General features: G+C 31.2%; 1 protein-coding gene across 1 annotated transcript in view; it reads right to left on the reverse strand.

The window, feature by feature from the left end:
- Nucleotides 1-424: 424 nt before the first annotated feature.
- Nucleotides 425-20,493, reverse strand: part of LOC124369428 (alkaline phosphatase, tissue-nonspecific isozyme-like) — a 37,112-nt gene continuing 17,043 nt past the window's right edge. The window contains exons 4-5 of the mRNA XM_046827434.1: nt 11,122-11,326; nt 425-516 (exon numbers count right to left, since the gene is read on the reverse strand). Coding sequence (XP_046683390.1) covers nt 425-516; nt 11,122-11,326 — 297 coding nt within the window. The remainder of the gene's footprint in view (nt 517-11,121; nt 11,327-20,493) is intronic.

Raw genomic sequence — 20,493 nt, forward strand, 5'->3', positions numbered from 1 at the left:
GATCGGCCTTTCTTAATGAAAAGTGATAGTCATTGCAATGGAAAACGAGTATATATACTAGCCTCCAGAAGAAAGTGTTTGATGTGTTTCATCTTGTATAGGCTTATTGACGGAGTGATTGGTTGTGCACAGCGTCTTCGGAGGGTTCTGTTTCATGGTGCCTGTGGAGACTAGACCGAGAAAGATGGACAAGGCAGTTGGATAGACAGACAACTTCCCAATTTTAATAAGAACCTGCCGTGTCCTTAGTAATAGCCAACCACTAGAGGCCCAAGAACCTCACTTATGGAACTTGTCCCATAGTGACTTCAGAATCTCTTTTGACATCCTTATTAACACTCGATTCTTGGAATAGGCTGTAATTTATAAAATTAGAGGCATATTGTATTTGGTATATTATATCTCGAAATCACGCGGCCTTTCGTCACTCTAATGTTACTGGGTCTACCTTAGCTTCAATGCCTTGTACCTTGCTAGCACCCAGCAGCCTACGAGCATACATACGTAAACTGGCAACTGTGGCAAATGCAACGTAAGAGTAAATTGTTCAACTATACATCACCTAAAGTAACTGCAGGGGGGGGAGATGAATATGACAAATTATAATAGTTCACAATACATTGTAACGTAATTCGCTTTGACAGATGCTCTATGCGAATTAGTTAGTAAAATTACCACGAATATTTATTGCCCAATTTGTAGCTAGTACTAATAAATAAAACCTTTACCTACTATCATTGATAGCATGTTCAGTTTAATATAGTCCATATTCGGCGTTATAAACTTTTGGAAGTCTACTGATATTGTTGATCGAATAATTAACGTTTCGCAAATGGAATAAACTTATTAAATATTATTTAAACTTGTTAAATAAAAAATTCTACCATCATAGTTTCTAAAAGCTATTAAATATATCTAATGAAATTCAGTTGTGATTTCTTGCTTGCTCTCAAACTTAGTATAAATTGTATTTTTTATTAAAAATGTATTTGCATTTTTGTATTTTTTTTATTTTATTTTTTCAAATACATAGTATATTAATTTAGTAAAATATACCAATACAATAATTTATAAAATGCTATAATTTATTTCCAGATCAAGTTTTTTCAAATGGTTATCCTATATAATGTATTTACTTATTTTAAACCCCTTCTACTTTAGCTAAGATATGATTTATAATTATTATGCATGGGTAAGCACGTTATGTATCCGTACACGATCCTTTGGCTTGAAAATATATAGTTTATGATATAATTTTTGAATATTTAATCCAGTGTCTATTTATTGTGCGTGAAGTAAAGTGGTATTTCTGTGGGATTTTAAAACAGGATATAACAAGAGTTGGATCGCCAAATATTGTTATACATTTAAAACATCGACACCGCTGTAATACAAAATCAAAGCTTGACAAGTTGCTATACGCGTAACTGTGATTGAACTGTAATAGTCGTGCCATACATAAATGTATGGCAGAAAACAAAATACATTTAATCCTTATTTGCTTTTGTTTACATCAAAACTTATAGTTTTGCACATGTTATGAGATTTAAAAATGCAATTAATCTGCAATCTGGGATGTCACCGTACAATGAAGAGCATTTTTTTAAATTCTTTAATGTTGTTATTCGAAGTCCATAAGTTTCTTCTTATGTGAGCGTAAATAATAGCCTAAAATAAAATTCCATTCAATTTTGAAAACGATTATAATTACCATTAGAGGTGTTATTGCTACGAATAGTCTATATATTTTAAATGCATGTATTTTAAGATCATTACATTAGCCCTGTATGTTTAAACATGCGAGATTTGGTTATGGTTAGATTAAGCTATTCTTTTATTAAAAGATGGCAATATTCATGATTATATTTATTTCAGAATACTCTATAACGTATGGTAACAATAGCAATAACCTTCAGGCAGCGTTTATACACTATGGTTGTTTCAAGCCGTGGTAGATTGCACTAAGGCATATATTCAAATGTTCGCCGAGGGAAAAGTGCTTTGTTTATGTCTTTACAACTGACTCGGTGAAAAGAAAATTAAATTTCCCTATATATAAATTATGGAGTATTACTTTAACCAGGTATATAGAACGTATGCAATTTATTTTATAAATACCGTACCTGTTTCGTGAAAAATGAAACTGATAACTGTGATACTATTTGTTGAAGATTACATACAACAATTGAAATGTATACTAGAATATCTCTATACTAGGTAAAGGAAACAGGATTTTTCCGGACATTTGCCATCGTTCAGTGAAACAAGAAATTATTAACACTACGTTTCGAGATCTGCAATCTGATCTCTTCTTCAGGTAAAGAAATAACTTAATACATAATTACAATCTACGTTAAAATAAAACAAATCATACTAAAGCGTTGTGGCACGCCTGTCTGGAATTACAACCACCGTGTTGTTTTTCAACTTCACTAACTCTAAAAACATGCACTTATAACGTTTAATCGGGTCAGGGATAGTTTAAAATACTATTTAGCCCTAAGAAACCGGATAGAAAAGTCGATAGGGGTAAAATCCAGGGTTCGAAAGAGAAAGGTAGTTTCCAAGTTCATCTCAGACCAGAATTAATGTAAAACCAAAAGCCAAAGCAAATACAGCACCGATGATCAACGGATCTACAGGCTTTGATCATCGCCGACTTGAAAACGAAAGGAAATAAAGGTAGGGCCTCAGCATTTGCTTTAGGATGACTGTTATCCTACCTAAACTTTCCCCTAACACTAGTTCAACTCAAGCTCTAAAATAAGGAAACGCTGGTGCCAACGAACGCCAAGCAAACCAGCGGCCTCGAAAAGATACGATAAACTAAAAGAAAACTAAATTCAAACCCCCCGTTGATAGTAATAAAATTTAGTCCTATTCGTACTAATTTTAATTTCTTGCTATATTTTATATCTAAAATAATATTCTATTAGCAGCTAAAGTACGTAATCTCATATAACTTATAGTATCGATAGTGACTACGCAAGTGCAGGCAAGAAACGTGTTTTGGCAGGTAAAATAAGTATCTACTACGGCTAAGACTTACTTGCACCTTATCACTTCGTATGTGGGGGCGGTGAACTAACACTCGATGACGACTCCGACTCGACGACTCCGACCGAGAGACTCCGAACGAGAGAGCGAGTCAGCCAAGCACAGCATACTTACTGTAGTACCTGAGCCGTTCGCTGTAAGGCGCTTCAGCCCTTGAATCGAACTCCGGCGGATTTAATCCTGAAACTCCGTGTCTTACCCGGACGAGCCGGACCCCGCCAGCTGACATCTCCTGCGTTGAGTTTGCGTAATTGTAATTGGAAGAAATAAAGATCTTAACATGTCATTAAAAACTGAAATTATTATCCTCTCAAAAAATTTAAATACGCCTTATTTTAAGCCCCTGTAAAAAAAATGACATGTTACACACTTAATAAAAAAACTATACACAACACTAATCATTTAAACTGAACAGGTCACAATACGTCTGCATTCGTCTACCTCTCAGTCGTAGGTGGTTAGTAATATGGTGGTTGTGTTTCCTGACTTAGGCGTGCCACAACGCAACCTAGTTTATGTATTAATTATGTATTAAGTTATTTCTTTACCTGAAGAAGAGATCAGGTTGCAGATCTCGAAACGTAGTGTTACTGATTTCTTGTTTCACTGAACGATGGCAAATGTCCGGATAAATCCTGTTTCCTTCACAATCCTTCCATCGTCAAAAAATAACCTTCAAACAAAGAATATATATATATATATATATATATATATATATATATATATATATATATATATAATGAAAATAATTGAAAAATTATAGTATATTACAATAATGTTATATGCGGCATCTTGGAGTACGAAAGATAGTATCTGGAGTTTTTTGCTGAAATGAATGTACCTCATCCACTTTTCAAGACCGTCATCAATATCTTCCAGGCATGCGATACATAGATTGTGCGTATTACGAACTACCTTTATAGATTTTAAGATTTCAATTATATTTGGATATTTTAAAAGAAGTAATTTATTTCTAGTTCCTCTAGTTCGTTGAGTTCCTGAACTACATTTTTTTCAAGAAGTAGCCAAACTGTCCTGGATATTTAATTCAGAGAAGATTTGAAAAGATATTTCATTCACTTATGTTCACTAAAATAAACTACCTTGTATTGTAGACTCTTGGAGCAATTGGAAAAATTCTTAAAATATTACTAAATGTTAATTAAAACACTACTTTTTTCCAAATTGTTTATTTTCTGGACGAGGCCTTTCGAACCAAAGGTTTCATCTTCAGGCACCTCCACGAATAAATATTTACACATTCTTTGTTACAATTAATAAATAACATATGGTGTAAAAATGTAAATAAAAACATTTTGGAAATATTTCAGCCAGTATGAAAAATTAGATTTAACTAGAGTTCAATTTTTGAATAAATTGAGAAGAAAGAAAATTGGAATTTTTCATTGTTCATTAGTTTTTCTTTATTTCTGTTTATGTATAGTGTTTCCCAAGCATTTAAGTTCATTGGTTTTGTTATTTCTTTTATTAAATTTAGATTTTTAATTGATGTTCTGTGTCCTGATTCAATGCAGTGCTTGGCTACAGCAGATTTGTCAAACTCTGCCATATTTTGTGTGTGATAAATGCTCTTTAAATCGTGTTTTTATTGTTCTTTTGTTTGTCCAATATACATTTTGTCACAGTCATCGCATCCAATTTCATAAATTCCCTATTTACTATCATTTGAAATTTTGTCCTTAGGGTTTCCTAAAATTTGGGTTAGTTTCCATCAGTTTGCGTGTAGTAAGATTCTCTATATTGAAATGTGCTCTGATTCATGGCACGGCTATGGGAAATCCTCTCTCATGTTTTATTGCCAATATTTTTTATGAACTATTTTGAAACTACAGCCAAATCTAAAGTTCCTGTTACACGTTTGGCTTAAAGACCACATGTATTTCTCTATCTTAAATTCCATCAAGTTCCTAGAGGGAGAAAAGAATCCTACTTAGAAACCCAGTATACAGCATGGCAAAAATGCGGGCAGGGGAGGGGTTTTGAAGATGGCTTCAGGAAAGACATACAAAAGAATATTGACTAAAATTACCATCGTTATCAAATCCATGAATTTCTTTTAGCATGGGATAATAAATATTTAGATATGAGTTGACCCTAAAACGTTATAACAATGGTTACAAATTAATTGATACTTGGGTGCCATAGCTTTATATTACATTAAAAATAAACAAGTAGTCATCGTTCAAATAGAGAAATAATATGAACGCGAGCACTTGATTGTATTTCTAAGAAAGAAGAATTAAACTACCTATTAGAAGGTAACCATAGTTTTCTCTAGATTTGCGAAATTGACATGTTTGTTTCTAAACATTCGAAAATACACGTTGAATTTAAATGCCTACAGAACATCGAAAAACGCCGCTGGATACTGAGTGTTTATATCGTATTTGATGCTTTGTAAATTATATCTTCATATACGAATAATTCATAAACAGAAATAAAATGAGTATTTGAATTCTTTAATATACTAATTGAAACCATAGTGTTCACGACTAAACTCTACTACCAACTGTACTATTGTAAAACGTCATGAAACCTTCCGGTTCGTGAATTGAAACAATTTGGGTTAATACAATAACATGAATGTCAGTTGAACAATATTATTCGGTGATGTCTTGTTCTATAAATACCAATTTTAACTTCTTAATACAACTTGTGATACTGTAGTTCACTTTAAGTAGCGAACACGTGTCTAGTTTATACTATTTGTGAACGTTTGTTATCTGGATCAGCCTTTATTGCATCAACAAAAGAATTGTACTCGTAAAAGTTGTAGCGCCATTTCTGGTTCTAATTAACTATATACATAACGTAACAGCCGAAATCTGCCTTGTCATCCCGATCAAGAAAACACACATCTTGGATCAAACTGGTCCCGGAAACTTACTTCGGTCAAAAAGCGTATATTTCCAGTCCTTGTCATATATTTCAGATCTAAGATATTTCCAGTACCATAGTAGAGTTTGCGTTGTCGTTTTTGTCGAAGAAAAAAGTATATAGTTATGTAGGACCACCGAGAAGCCTACTATGGTTTAAAAAGTGCCTAGTTCAGATCGTTTAAATTCATTTACTATGTCACATTTCAGCTTGCAGTATTTCCTCGATCAAATTATAGATACGTTCGATTATGCAGTTCTCGGAAATCTACATTGGTCATAATCGTCTACTATCGGCTTCTGTAGTCTATTTTCAGTTTCAAAATATTTCCAGGGACATAGTTGTTTGTTTTGTTGTCATGATGAAGAAAATATACATATACGTAGGACCGATTACGGCCAAGGGGAAGTAGTACCTAGTTCCTACGTACTTCAAAGCCACTGTTAACATGCCATATCACAATGTCAAGGAAGCCCACCAGCTTATAATAAATTATGTGAAAACATTCATAACTTTGTTCATAACGGTTGGTTACATTATAGTGTTTAAATTATATTTAAAATGCATTACATGATTTAAATTCGTCACTGTCGCAATCTGGAGTAAAATTTATATATTATTTGTTCTATTTACTATATGCATTACACTATTGATCAAGCACTTTTTAATTAATATTTAATCAATTTTTAATATAAACAGATGTTTCAGCAATTTCTCGAACTATAGCTGAAGGTGTTAACAGCAGTTTAGTGCCAGTTTAATTTGAAATTATTAAACGTAAAAACTAAAATTTTTTCTGAATTCCAAAATATTCCAGGTAACTTTTCCTAACTTTTTCTTCATACGCATCCTTCCACAGATTTCAATGAGCATTTTACCAAAAGAATTAACCGAATTGGTCCAGCCGTTCTGGAGATTTGCGCGTTAACAACACATTTTGCGATTCATTTTTATTTATAAGATATAATGAAAACAAGTGAACAGCTCAAACTAAACATACATGCAAGAAGTGAAACATATATTTGTCCTGAGCAATCCTCATGCATATGGAAACTGTTCAGAGAACAATTGATAGATGTTACTTTGGAATGGAAAATTCGTCGTTACTGCAGGATTTGTAAACACAATCCCTCGTTCGTTCTTCATATATTTTAGTTTATTTTTATTCTCATTACTAGAAAAGTTAGGAAAAAGAAGGACGAATTGCATTTGGTTAAGAAAAGAGTTTCTATATTTAATTTTTCAATTCCACAATGTCATATTATCATCATTTAAATCGTGTTTGAATTATTATATAAGATATTTTTCTCCTTTTAAAATTTACGATTGAGGATAGATAATTTGATAAGATAAAAGGATTTCGAACTTTTAGCATCGTTTTATATATATATATGTGTGTGTGTGTGTGTGTGTGTGTGTTTCTCTCTTGGATATAATTAGTTTATTACTAGTTAGTATTATTCAAAACACTTGAATATATTTTCTTGTGTTATGATTAGCAAAAAACATATTTACAAATGGATTTTTTTTCATAAATATATATAAAATATATTATATATATATGTATATATATATATATATATATATATATATATATATATATATGTATGTATATATTAATGTTTATATCATTCTTACACTCAATAATTTCAAAAAGCAATGCAAATCTATCTGCAAACTGCAATCTTACATCTAAACTAATAGAAAAATATTTACTTTCAGGATAGATTTCAATAGGAGTACTACTGAAGACAAAAATATTATTTCGATTTAGTGATATATGGCGATTTTCCAAAAGCTTTACATTATATTAATGTATGAATAATAACAACTGTAAATGTTTATTTATTTCAAAAAAATGTATCTTTAACTACTGAAAAAAGATATAATATTGCAAACTATAAAGGCGATGATAACATAGTCTTAGGACAACTATTCTGCTACAGTTTTTATTTCTTTGTTCATATTTCTCTAAAATATTTCAAAATTTTTGCATACAAAACATGATCAGATTTAAGAACAACGCATTTGAAAATAAAGACCGTGCCCAACTATACCACGATAATAGCAATAGTTAATAATAATATAAGACCAATCTAAAAAAAACAACTATTAGTAATGTTTTTATTAGAATATTCTTTAATTTTACAAGCCGATATTTTTTGTAAGATTCATTCCAAAAACACCATGTATTTACTACTACCTTAAGGAACACGGATCCCTTCCTTTCACTCTTCTAAACCCATCCACTTTAGAAGAAAACAACACAGTAAGTAAACAGCGATTGGAACACGTTGGAGTAAGGTAGACACAAGGGAGATTAAATACTTTTGTAAGGGATTTGTACGAGGCATGTGTCCATGAACAAATCCAGTAACCCCCTCACCCGGCTTTATTACAATTTAATGAGTTCACCCTTGGCAGTAAGAATTCTGTTTGAAATAACATGAACATTAAAGTTGTATATTTCTTGTAAAATCAACGACATGCCCACCACCGAGAAATATCATACCTCCATAAATTAGATCATCAACTTACATTTTTTAACTATCACACTATATAGCATATTATAACATTATATATATATATATATATATATATATATATATATATATATATATATATATATCAAACTTTATTTATTAAAAATTACCATGTACAGTACGTCCACGTACTGAGTTTTGGGGAAGTAATCCAGTGTTGATAATAATGTTGGGAAATCAATCAAATTCGGAAATTGGGAAGAAAAGTATTCTTAGTATATGCTCTTGTGATTGAATTCTGTTAAAACCTTACATTATATCAAATCCTTAATTTCTATTTACTTTTATGATGTGAAATTCTGGAAATATTTTGATTCTATACAAGAGAAAGGAAGTTCAATAAAACATAGTCCAAAATCAGTTTTAGAAACATTGTTATACATCCTGTAAATACGATTGATACAAGAAACACGACGTTTAAAACAGCCTATGTTTACAATGAAATTGGTCAAAAGCCGACCCCAAAAACCAAAATATTATCATTGCAACAGGGTTGAAAATAATTTCCCTGGATAATTTTTTTACTCAAAAATGTGGGGTTATGTTGGAACATTGAATTTCAATTCGTATATAGTTTCATTTATTGATATAATATTACTGGACCCGTGATTTTGTCAGCTGGGTACGTTGATGTGGTGGTAATATGTTTACATTTAAAATTTATACTAGTAACTGTCTTATGGTATAAACATTATATAATGCATTAAATATAACAGCAAGAACATAGACAATTAAGTACACAAAATTAAAAAGTCTATAATCAGTTATAGAACATCTGCATTTTTAATCTGCTAGAGCTGTGGACTAACATTTGAAACCTCATCCTTCCTTCCCCACTCTAAAGTTCCCTGTTCTAGCGATCTTCAAGATCAAAGAAAATCTGTCAAAAATGCATGTTTATAGCCATTGTACACGTACATGCAATTTCTTCCAAACTGTTCTAACACTTAGGCTTTAAGTTCTACCAGAGATATTTATTTTAATGACAAATACAAATCATAACTCAGCGCCTTCAAACAGTGTTTGGCTATTTAATATACGTAACTGACTCTTAATTGCAGTTTATAATGTGCAGGCGCTTTAAAAACTTTAATCTTTTGCAGCGCCACCTGGTGGCTAGTTACGTCAAAGGGGAAAGCATATAATCCTTCTCCGTGCAAAAATACAAATACATACAAATTGTCATAACGATCGGTCAAATATTTTTACGATTCTATAAAGGACATACAGACAAAGATTCATATACATATACTGAATATATATATATATATATGTATATATATATATGTATATGTGTGTGTGTATGTATATATATATATATATGTATTATATATACTATTAGTTAATAACACTGTTTAAAAGTACACTCTGACGGACAAAACGCAATAAAATATAGGACTTGCAATCTGTTTTAAAAATACTCTAAGATCAATCTTGTAACAAATAGTTTAAAACGCTTTGAAATAATGTCTTATTAATTAGCTGATAGAAATGCGGCTTCAATTTATAAAAGAACTCACTTCATTTCTATAAAAAAAGCCACTTAACGTTCTTATTCATTTGTCGAGGCACCGTTGGATTTGATTTACATCATTAACACGGTGCGTTTATTTCAACGTGTTGATTAATGTTTGTCAAATATTTGATTTATGTCCACTCTGTTTTTAAACTCTTAAATATAGTCATCATGTTCTTTCTAATGTTGTTGGAATTTAGTACCAAACGTTTCAAACACTGCAGGCATTATTTAAAAAGGAATTTTTTATGTTACTTAATAAATACTATGTAAATAGTGCAAGAAATTGAATACTATTATTGATTTCAGTATATACTAACGTAATTAATATAAATCTTAATGATTATTATGATTATTAGAATACTATATGGTAGGTATATATGGATAGATACAGATATGAAAACTTGAAATAAATAAATATAAATTTATCATTTATTCGAAAAAATCTTAATTAGTTAAGAAAGCACTAGCAAGAGAAAACAAGGAACTAAATAAAAAATATCTGTTCTTCGAAACAATTTTTTTAACATTTTTAGAATAAATATCTATTTCGATTTTCAAGGCTCATAATATCAAAATTCATCATACCGAAAATGAAATAACAATGAATACTAAAAAACTAGGATGGAAATAAAATTATGAAATTACGGTTATTTTTCAAATAAATAAAGTGTTAAATGGATATTATTCAATTTTTTCGTTGTACGTTAAAATATACAATTTTGACTGTAGAGTTAAAATTTAAATAACCTATATATTTAAATAAAAGATAATAACATTTATTATTTAAGCAGTTTTGAAATATACCTCTTAGAATCTGCCAACCAATGAATTATCACAGTATTGTTCATTTATAAATTGTAAGAATATATCCTAAGATCACTCTTTGTCTATACACTAAAATCACTTTGTCAAAAAAGCTGATTATCAAATGAACAGTAAAATTATATTACTTTGATATTATAGATGAGTAAATAAGTTAAATGGTTCTATGGAAACACTGAAATATGTAAAACATCTGTTACTTGTTTACTATTAACATTCAATGGAATATTTTTAACGTGAGAATGGTTACAGTATCTTTATAGCAAATGATAAGCGTGTTACCTAGGAGATGATCGATGTCACTAGAAATATTATCCAGCTGCTGCTTGTTCCAGACGAACTCAGCCTTCACCCCTCTTTTCTTCTTATCTCTGAGCCAGTCTTCTACCAGGTTTCGACCGTCCAAACGTCTGCCTTCGTCCGTTACTTGCTCCAAGTCCCTCGTAACTTTAGGTAGCCAATGACGCCGACCACCTCCCAGGATAACCTGTTGGATAACCCAAAGAGCAATTACATTTTTAACCAAGTGATTTAACAATCGCAAATCTTACATTGTGCCATATTTCAGCAATAAGAATTTAATTTAAGGTCAAAACTAAAATCGTGAGGGAATTCACTATATAATTAATGTGTGTAAGCGATTAATAAAGTTTAAAATATTCTCCTCTAAGCAAAGCGTATTGTTTCTAGGTATGTGTATATTGTTTATTGTAATAGTTTAATAAACACTGAACTATTGAGAATTGCCTAAAAATTAGTAAGCTAAAATAAAATAAAATTCTAGAATTATCGTCGTGGGGGTATTCCAGGCTACTTGTACCTTAACTTTCTAACTCCTAATTCTGTACAGCCTGAGACAGTTGTTAATTATCGATAGCTGATATCTGCAGCACACTTTTTTCCTGAAGGTATTAGGAAAAAAAACAGAGAACTAAAACCAGATCAATTTGTTTCTTACTGTTCTTTACGCTAGAGCACATGATCGATGTATGTAACAAGTGGTTAAATAAACAGTAAATTTATTTTCTGACTGTTCTGCTGCGACTCATCAATTCCAGGTGCATTGTCGTGCCAAACAGTGTACTCGATTGATTGTTATCTTTTCCTTGAGTACAGTATTTGTATCACCTTTCACTGGTCTGAAATTATCTTGCAGTTTAATACTTTACATTACATTACTTTCGTATACTTTAATATATAATGTTGGAAAGTATTTACGTGTATATATGCTTAATTCGTGTGTTTCCTCCTCATTATCAGAAAATAGGGTGATGATGTGAATGTTTTGATCAAATTTAGAATTCAAAATTATGATTTTAAATAATGTCCTTTCTCTATATTTGATTTGAGATTTTTTTATCAGTTTACCAAATCTAGTTTTATTATTATTTAAACCAGAAATTCGTGTGGAATAAGAATTCAATAATACTTATTTAGTAAAGATGTTGAACTGCCACACACGTCTCCGTGATTCCCCTCTCACAAATACGTATTTACATTTACTATAGTGAATTACATTTTTAAGGTTTTTTGTTTAGATTAAGGTTGTGAAATATTAAAATATATTAAGAGGAAGGGCTGTTGTGAGAGGATTTAAATAGTAGGTTCGATTGGCAATACAATAAACTCAAATGAACCAACACATACTTTGTTTATAGTAGCATCTCATTATATTGAATTAAATTTTAAATAACAATGGATATCATTAACAGTCATATTGAACACAAACGTTAATACCAATCATGCATTATGTTTAATATTGAATTATTTATTACAATTTATGTTTAATTGCCTTTTTCTATAACATGTATTAGTAAATTTTGTAGTGTTGCAATAATTATGTATTCATGAATTAAACGTGAGAAAACTTTCATTTATAATATCTAAATATTTACATAAAATTACATGATTAAAACAAATGGGTGACTTTACCTGACTGTGATATGTTAAAAAAATAACATATGGCAAGTTTTTACCTGCAGTTTTGTTAAAAAGATGCAGCCAAAAGATTTAAATAAAGATACATTGTTGTGATATTATTAATAGGTTTTCCATATTTTTGTTTATAAAAATATTTGAGTTTTTAAAATGGCAGCTTGTTAAACATTTTTATTTTCATAGATTTTATTTTTAAAAAAAAAACCTAAACCCTGCAACAGATACGGATATTATGACCACATTTTACCAATTTAATGTTATAATCAGCTGGTTGCAGCAGCTAAAATTAAAGCAGATAGGTGAAGTTGCTCAAAACACTGCTGTCCCATAATAATAGTAGATATTATTTAGTACTCGTTTTTAAGATTTCCCTTATTTAACAACCAATTTTTATTATACTTGGTATTGATGAATTTTATATCAAATTTTCTAACTGAAATATAATAACTGTGACTTTTTTATCATATGTAGTATTTTAGATATTTGCACTTAAAAAATTTAAGAAGCTATGTTGAAATTAAATCCTCTGAAAAATTTAAATTTCTTCCGTTATTATGCCTTTAGGATATAAAGGTATACGGCAAGTTTCAACTTATTACAACAAGCCATTCTCAAATTAAACGTAGTTAAAAGAAAAAAAAAACAAAATGGAGGCTATTCGCGTAATTATTAATTTTTCGAAAGTTTTTATATCATATTTTGGTTTGTCTTTGATCCAGAAATAATACCTTATAATATTATTAGAGAGTTCTGGGACACCCTGTAATAACCAAAAATTTTTTATTTGATCGATAATCTGATTTAAAAATAAAGCGTTTTTTACCCGTCTTCCTTTTAAATGTCGAATTTTAAATTCATACAAAATATAAGCATTTTAACACTCATCTAAGATGTATAACATAAAAAAATTCATTTTTTATTACAAACCCTAACACAAAGTTGCAAATTATTCAATATTCAGCTATTCAAGCTCAGAATAAATGTTTTAACCATAAAGTAACTACTGCTTAAAGTTATTTTTGTTTTCTACTTAAAGGTTTAAACCCATATTTAAGGGTTGGTTTCCGATAACAAAAATTTTAATAATCTGTACACTGGAATAGCAAAAACGTTATCTGTGAAACAAGAAGTGTGCACTGGAACTCTGAGAAATTACTTTGATACTGTGACGCTGTGACTGAGTAGCACTCCGCAGCAGAAAACTAGTTCTCCACTGCTCAATGGGCTGGCATAGCAGACAAGAGTAATTTGTAACATTTATATACTCTAACACTTTTATGAAAATCAGGGCATTATCCATGAAATACACTATTCTCGTTCCAGACAAGCAAGGGATTACATTTTTACACACAAGAAAAACGTAATACTTAACATAAAACCAATAACTTACTCCTTATATAAGAGTGACACAATGCTGTTATCTACTAGATGTTATGACATATTCTGCTATCATTTAGTTATCACTTGGGTGTCTGATTCCGTGGCAGATAGTACTCATGACTGCAAACAAAAAATGCCCTACAACTTTATTTATCAACAAACAGCTGACGCCTCTCAACTGTCACATATTTGTTGCTCCCGGCTTGTGCAAGCGTATCTGCAAGTGGTCGTGCGCCCTTACGCGTTGACGGATTCCGTTGAAAAATTTACCGTTGGAATTGTAATAAAAATTTTAAAATACATGAATATGGTAAGCTTTTTATAATTGTACGTGGGTTTGTGTAATTTGACATTAAAAAAGTTTAAGACGCCAATTTTTTTATATTTAAGTTTTTCTTTTATAAGTAATAACCTATTCAATGATCGTTATTCTGTAGCTTAACTAGTTCTAGACATGTACATGTTTTCTAAAAACACTTGTTGGTTGCTAAAGACTAAACAACATATTTCCTGACCTATCTTTATAGGACAATTTTTTTTAGAATTAAAAGTAATATCAACCACATAGGTTTATGACACCCTTTTGTAAACATCTTGTGAATAATTTCAGTAGGGATGGAAACACAATAAGTAATTGCTCCGCCGAAACCAACATATATATATATATATATATATATATATATATATATATATATATATATATATATATATATATATATACTAATACAGTATGATGTTTATGTAACTCAGTTTACCTTCATTTTATTTTAAATATTTTAAAAACAACCATCATTTTGAAACCAGTGAATATATATATATATATATATATATATATTCACTGGTTTCAAAATGATGGTTGTTTTAAAATATTTAAAATCAAATGAAGGTAAACTGAGTTACATAAACATCATACTGTATTAGTATACAATTGTATTTGTTGCGAAATTATGAAATAAATTCACGAGTAAAATATTATACAACCATAATTTTGTTAAATTTTAAGGCTTATGCCTGTTGTTGCTATTTTTCATTTTATATAAGTAGGTATCGTTTTAGCATGATCAATGTTAAATCAAGTTTATACGCGAGTCCAAAGATCAAGGAGATTTGGGCATTATATAAATAATCTGTGGACCCTTAATTGAAGAATAATCTATTAATAAAACGTTTATAATACAATTTATAAATATTGTTTTAAATACAATTACCAAATACTTTTATATGAGCCAATAAATATGGTACCATCAATTATACACATAAATACACAGAAATATTAATTCTCACCAAATATTCTGATCCACAGCCATATACAGACTTCGTGTTCAGTTACCGTTACATGAACAAGTTGCAAATGGTACACTCAAATGTTTAATTAGAGGCTGAGCCTCCTGCAAAACGCCACGCTGTGATGAATCCCCGAAACTACGAAGTTACGGTAGTTTGCTACCATAATGTAAGGTGTTTAAACTCGAGTACTTATTGTCCTCATTAGTGTCATAAAACAAAGACATTCATAAAATAATTAGTAGCAATCGTAAACAAATTGATTGCGTAAATTATTGCATACATATCGTATATTCTAATTTAAGCTTGAAAACTTTGTCACTGTTCATACAAATATAAAATTTTGTATAGTAAAATTAAATAGAATAAGGTTGCAATATACCGGTCTTTTAAGTATACGTTTCCTAATTTCATTTAATATATAATCAAAATGTATATATTTTTAATGACATTAAATGGTTTAATTAATTAGCTCTTGCATGATTGCATGTTAATAAAGTAACGGAAATTCCTGCAGTCTCTTGCGGCTTGGTCTATAAAGCATTTAATAGCAATAGATGTTCACGTCATCATAATTTAATTTTAAAGAATAAAGTTTAGTTGGAAAGTTGTGTGACAGATGGTTTGTGATTTATTGACGAAGATGTAATTGATCTCACATCTGTCCTTTTATGCGGAGGTTCGTTCAACAATCGCCACATTTTGTGAGGTCTCTGACGAAAGGTTTATCCCACATGATAGTAACGTGATGGGAGAAGTGAACAACTTGTACAAAACATATAATGAGCTACAAATGAGGTGAGGGATGTTCAGCAGAAACCCGTTACAAGGACCCAAATAAAATTCGTACTCTGGTGTATGACTTTGATGTCTTTAGAGTGACTAAGACATGGCTTCAGTCCGGCACCCCCTCGAACAGCTACAGGTTACAGCATGCTTCGCTGTGATCACCTTGCCAGTTCTATTTTGACTGAAGATTATTTTGATAAAGGTGGAGGTGTATCTTTATCTGAAGAAGTGGCAACTGGTAACGAAGCACTGTGTTGTACTGAGGGTGAAGAGGTAGAGACTTGGTTTGTGTGTGGCTTACAGGCTGCCCGATGTCAGGTACACCTGTCTTGCTACTTTGTTTCACTCACTGTTTGTTAATCTGGCGGTTAAAGTCAATTATTTGACGTGCTTAGGTGACACAATATTGATCTTACGTCAAAAACATGTAGTCCGTTCAATTACCTTCACCGACTCTTGCGAGAAACTAACAAAATTGACTTAAGAACCAACAAGAGTGACAGCAACCTCAGCCACTTTGGTTTTGAAGAAGGACAAATTAAACCCAAAAATGATTTTTTATAGAGATTTTTTCAGATTCAACATTGATCACGTGGTAAAAAAACTATTCAACATTGATTGGAAAAACTATTACTCAAATTAAAGATGTGGATGAAACTACAGAGATAATAATGTATAATATAATAAGATTGTATGGAACCAAGGATTCAAAAGTATGCAATCAAGTAACAAAAAGAAAATCCCCCTGGAAATTAAAACAAACAAATTTACTCTAAATAAAAATTAACTCATAAACAAATATTAGAGGTCAAGACATGACTGAGACTGTGAGATGCACAAGACGACATGAAACACGTCAAACGCAGATTTTTGGCAATTTATTCTCTGAAAAAGATCTGTCAACAACAAATAGTAAAGAGTTTTGGAATTGTTTGAAACACTGTGATGTACGCAAGAACTGTGGAGATCAGGTCAAACACGATTTTAATATTGACGATGTCAATAGATTCTTTGCAGAAATAGGAACTGGGTAATGAAGTAAATATAGACATCTTTGGTTTTACTAAAAATAAAGAAAATGAAAATATAATTGATTTCAAAATGCAATGCTGTCGCTGAAGAAACAATAAAACAAATAATGAATAAGATTAAGTACAAATCAGTAGGAAGTGATCAAATGTCAATAGACATTATTACAATGATTGATAATCCATTTGTCATGAAGATATAACTTATCTGATCAATAAATCACTAACTCAAGGGGTATTTCCACAAGCTTGGAAGAAAAGCATTGATTGTCCAATACCGAAAAATAACTAATCCAACTAGTGTGGTCCAGTTGAGACTTATAACCATACTTCCGGTTGTGTTCAAGATCCTAAAGAAAAAATATTAATTCAAAAATCACATAAATGAACATACATTACTCCCAAAACTGCAATATGTATTCAGAAAGAATCGAAATACAAGTTCTGCCTTGAAAAATTAGTTTAGTGACATTATTGATGCCAAAAACAAGAGAAAGATATACCTATCGTATAACGCTTAACTACTCTAAAGCTTTTGATTATATGGATCACAGTATGCTGATTGCTAATACGCATAATTATGGAGTTGATGGTGATGTTACTTTATCATTAACATCGTACCCTGGAGACAGGCTGCAGATTACCACACTTAGGAGTGAAGTATCCATGCCCCTTACAAAGCTGCGTGGCATTCCTCAGGTCAGTTGCCTGGGGCCGCTGTACAAAGCAAACTTTCCTAGCCCTGTGCAAAACTGTCTTTTGCATGTAGATGATTCACAGTTGCACTTGTCATATGAGCCAAGCCACATGACAGAAGCTTTTTGTCAGATTAATGGATAACCTAGAAGATTGGTCCAAAATTAATGGTCTAAAACTCAACTCAGACAAGTGGACAGTTTAGCAAACTGCCATATAAGACCTAGTACAGATCCTTAAAAAGAGTGAGGTGAGTGTCTCACTTGAAGGCAGGAGGAGGCTAAGACTCTCGGGGTCGTGATGGACTTTACCTCCACTGAACGTGTCACACATGCCTCCCAGCGTTCGTTGGGGAGACTGACAGAACTGTAAAGGCTTAGAAGGTTGATTCTAGAGACTGCTAAACTTCATTTAGTGAAGTCACATTATTACTGCTTCCCTGCATATGGCAAAAGTATTTCTAGGAAGTACATGGATCGTATCTAGAGACCTCAAACACAGCTATTCGCTTTATGTTTGTCTTGAGAAGGTTCGACCATATATCTCCGTACCGGGAAACAGTTAATATGCTAGACGCTGTATGCATGATGTTAACTTGCTGCATGACACACAGTGTTGTTACAATCAGCAAGCCTGACTACCTTACACTAGAGCCTCTCTTCCCGTGACGAGGTGTCTCAGCGCAGGTCTGGCCATGGTGGGAAGTTGCACTTTCCTAAGATAAGCTTAGAATTGGGGAGGAAGGGTCATTCATACTTAGGCCCCAAACTTTACATCGAGCTCCCCGAATACCCCAAAAAATTGTACCTTTACATTTAATATTAATGCATTCAAAATCCAATTATTTTAATATAATTAAGAGTTAAGAATATATGAGAATAGTTGGTCTGAAAACAAATTTATTAGAGCAACGTCAGAAAATAAAGGAATATTGATTTAATTTGATTTAAAAGCGTGTTAGGCCGTAAACTCTTGCCAGGAGGGCTACAAAACACTGTTAATGGAACATGAATTGAGATACAATTTGTAGTTTATAAGTACATAGTCCAATTTTTCGTAAAATAAAAATACAATAGTTTCTACTATATGACAATTTTCCTAGCAATCTTATTTTTGGTTGGAATAGAATTTACAGTAGCAAGAGGATTACCGATACCAAATTAAATGCTTTGTTTCTAAACAGACGTTTTTAAATTGGCACACTATTGCCTATACTGAAAAAAGTGACTTTCTATACTTCCCATTGGCTGACAATGCTATGACTGGCCCCATGGTTGGTTTTAGGGGTGTCTCAAAGTAAAACACGAGCGTGTGGAAGATTAGCAGTAAATGAACAAATTCTGTTAGTCGCCTTCTAAATAACAGCGTATTTCCACATACCTTTCTGCATATTGTTTTTATAAATACGATAAATAGATAATGATTTACCAATGTCAGATTCTATACCTCGTTGGCAGAAGCTGAAATAACTGTTATTTACGAAATTTACGGCTACTTTGAAGTCAAAACGAAAAAATTTATCTTGTAAAAAAACCTTTTCGTTTAGATTCTTAAGTCTCTCTCATAGGTTATGTTCATGTATAATGCAAACTGCTGTTCACCTCCTGGCCTATTGCTGTATCCCAGATTCATTCTAGGAGCCATTCTCTCTTCCTGATCTCTTACTTTAACGGTAACCACAACAGTTGTAGGTTTTACTGTAACTTTTATTTCGTTTATTATTTTAATATTTAGCATAAGATGTGCAATCTTATTTAATTTATCCTTGGCTGACTCTAATCTAAAGTATCTAGTCTAAACTATTGTATTTGTTGTTCATCTTTATTCTTACTTAACTTACCTATCCCAAACTACTTAACCTTTTAAAACGCACATAAGCAGATTTAACTAATATAAACCACATCTCGTTCTAACATAACCAAAAAACGTTCCTTAATTATAAGCAGGAAAAGCCTCAGACATCTTACAAAATGCATAACAATACCCATGTATTTTATAAAATACCAGTAAATTCTGTAAATGTCCGAGATCTAAGAAGAACTAGGCTTTTAGTAAAGTCGTTTATTCTAAACCTTGTATGTAACGTACAATTCTAAAAATAATGAGTATAATAAAATTCCAAATATAATATATATGTAGTACAAAAACAACGTACGTTATTTTCATAGTAATATGTGCATTTTTCATAAAAGTGTATTCATTTTTTGAACTATAATCCTCACCAAATGATATATATATATATATATATATATATATATATATATATATATATATATATATCTTATTAATTAACATAAAAATGGAAATTATAGATACATGTTATTATGTTTTAACATCTTTTTTTTTATTTTTGGTTACATTTAACAATACAATATTATAAGTACGTTAGTGGGTAAATGCAACTCTTAAATTTTACATAACAGACTAAGTAACAGGCAAACCATATTCCCTCCATATTATTCGGTTTTACGCAGGTTTTAGACTCACGAAACCACATGTCTGTCATGGCTCATCCTTTGGGTCTCGAGCTGCAAAACAT

This window comes from Homalodisca vitripennis, chromosome X (assembly GCF_021130785.1).
Source record: "Homalodisca vitripennis isolate AUS2020 chromosome X, UT_GWSS_2.1, whole genome shotgun sequence".
NCBI classification, from domain to species: Eukaryota; Metazoa; Arthropoda; class Insecta; order Hemiptera; family Cicadellidae; genus Homalodisca; species Homalodisca vitripennis.